The 2500-nt window shown below is 44.0% G+C and overlaps 1 protein-coding gene across 1 annotated transcript in view; it reads right to left on the bottom strand.

Moving 5' to 3' along the window:
- Positions 1–1345: 1345 nt before the first annotated feature.
- Positions 1346–2500, bottom strand: part of entr1 (endosome associated trafficking regulator 1) — a gene marked incomplete at its 5' end in the record, with an annotated part of 7293 nt that continues 6138 nt past the window's right edge. The window contains one exon of the mRNA XM_071534731.1: positions 1346–2158. Coding sequence (XP_071390832.1) covers positions 2068–2158 — 91 coding nt within the window. The remainder of the gene's footprint in view (positions 2159–2500) is intronic.

Here is a 2500-nt window from a genome sequence, read left to right as displayed (position 1 = left end):
ATATGTACAAATATGTGTGTAAACCATGCGTACGACCATTTCTAAGCAAAGAGTCGGATTTATCAATTTGTACTTATGCTTGAGAACGTGTGTAAATTGAAGCACAGCTCTGACCTGCTGACACAGCACCAAGCGGTTGAAAATGAAAGACCACCAAGAACGACAGGAACAGACAATCAAATGAATAGGCATTTCCATAATTATTAATATAAAATTCCTTAGGCTTCAGTAGTTGAGACTAAAAGTGTGTGTTATACCATTCATATACAATTTCGACAGTGCATATTGTTCAACTATATTATCTAGTCCATTTAAGCGTACTGAATTAAATCGATTAATCATCATTTTAATTATTAGTATGGGTGATGAAATTCAGGGTATTGGCAATCATAAAAGGCAACAATAAGACATTGATAGTTGTGTGCGTAAAATGGCTCATCTTGCTTTGATGGATGATTTGGAGCATTATGCACATGGAGCGTTCCCAGAGAGCCAACGACTTTCTAACTGAAAGCGATGAGGGGCGACTCAGTAGATTTAGTTTTATTGGACCTCTGCCCCACCTTCTCCTTCAGGGAGGACCTGCAGGCTGAGAGAAATATATTCAAATGAAAATGATCTATCACAATGCGGAGTGTCCGGAGTGTCCGGTCCACATCGGACAGGCCGGTCTCAGTCTGTTCTCCGCCTGTTGCAGCAATGTCCCTGTTGTTGACTATGATTATTTTGGCTTCAGGTCAAAACTTTTTTTTTTTCTGCCACTGCTCTGCTGATAAAACTGTTTAATGCCGTCGCTCTCACCTGCTGACAGGCTGGATGTGTTCACTTGTTTATCAATCTACCATCGAGTGTTCCAGAAAGTACTTTGTGGTGCCACAACCTCGGTTATTTTTAATAATTTTAATTATTCAGTGTCTGCATCTGTAAATTCTTCCTCCTGCGTTCTTTGTCTGACCTGTGTTCAGCACAGAAGAGATATCAATGACGTTTCCTGCTGCATTTAAAGGGAAGGTTGTCACCATATATGGTCAATTGGGGGCGTAAATTTATGTATGTTAATGAGCGGCTGTGCACGAGCATGATGGTGGTTTAGAACGTGTGTATTTATCAAGGCAGGTTACTTACAGGTGTGCGTACGCACGTTTGATAAATACAGATTTTTTTGTACTTATGCACATTCTAAATTGTATTCGTAAGAGAGAATTTAGAACCTTTTCTACGCAATGTTGATAAATGAGGGCCCTGGTGATCCAGCTCACTGATGTTCACACCAGTAACAGCTAGACTTCCTGGAGCAGTGACGTTAAACCTGACACACACACAATAATGATCACTTTAATTCATCATCAGTTTATTTATTGATGATCAGTTTATTAGAATGTGATCTCTAGCTGATCAGCTGCCTCTTCTATGGAGAAAACATGTTAGCAAACATCATGTAGCATCTCACTCATACAGAGAAGCACTGATACAACAATGTGATTTATTATAAAAAGCCAACAGATTTATCTGAATATGTCTGTAAGGCAGCAGTCCATGCAAACTCATGAGGAACCAGAAGTTCGTTCCATGTTGTGATGTCATCCAAATCATTTCCATTTCAGTTCTAGGCACAAAGAAGTTTTCACAATAAAATAACTTTTACTCCCCTTCATTCATTTGACTCTGCTCAGTGCAGAGCAGACCTGATTTGTAGATTTGTGTTCAGATCCGGAAGACGACCTCTGACCTCTGACCTGCACTTCATCCTCCCTGATTGTCTGTTTGGTCTGTTACCATGACGACCACGTCCTCCTGTCTGGCTCAGACCAGACTGGAGCCCGGAGCGTCCCGTCACCACTCCGCAGGTTTGAGTCCAGCTCTGAGAGCAGCAGTGACAGAACGATACCAGAGACCAGCAGGCTGGAACCAGGACTGGAGGAGGTCTGTAAGCGGTCTGGAGGAGGTCTGCAGGAGGACTGGAAGAGGTCTGGAGGAGGACTGGAGGAGGTCTGGAGGAGGACTGGAGGAGGACTGGAGGAGGTCTGGAGGATGACTGGAGGAGGTCTGGAGGAGGACTGGAGGAGATCAAGACTCTGTGTTCAAATGGGAGATCTTGTCGATGGACTGCAGCAGCTGGGAGACCAAACACAGACTCTCTGCTTCACCCACCAGCTGTCTGGAGAGACAGACAGACAGACAGACAGGTAGACAGACAGGTAGACACACAGACAGGTAGACAGACAGACAGACAGACAGACAGGTAGACAGACAGACAGGCAGGCAGACAGACAGACAGACAGGTAGACACACAGACAGACAGACAGACAGACAGACAGACAGACAGGTAGACAGACAGGTAGACAGACAGGTAGACACACAGACAGACAGACAGACAGGTAGACAGACAGACAGACAGACACACAGACAGGTAGACAGACAGACAGACAGACAGACAGACAGGTTAACTAAGGTATGGCTTTGGTTAACAGGCTGCAACTTATTGTTTTGTTCTTCATCA

The sequence above is a fragment of the Centroberyx affinis genome, unplaced genomic scaffold, assembly GCF_046629955.1.
Source record: "Centroberyx affinis isolate AG114_WGS23_722 - 3 ecotype Tasmania unplaced genomic scaffold, CSIRO-AGI_Caff_v1 ptg002608l_1, whole genome shotgun sequence".
Lineage (NCBI taxonomy): Eukaryota > Metazoa > Chordata > Actinopteri > Beryciformes > Berycidae > Centroberyx > Centroberyx affinis.
Note: the sequence above shows the minus strand (reverse complement) of the source record. Positions and strands in the feature narration are given on the sequence as shown.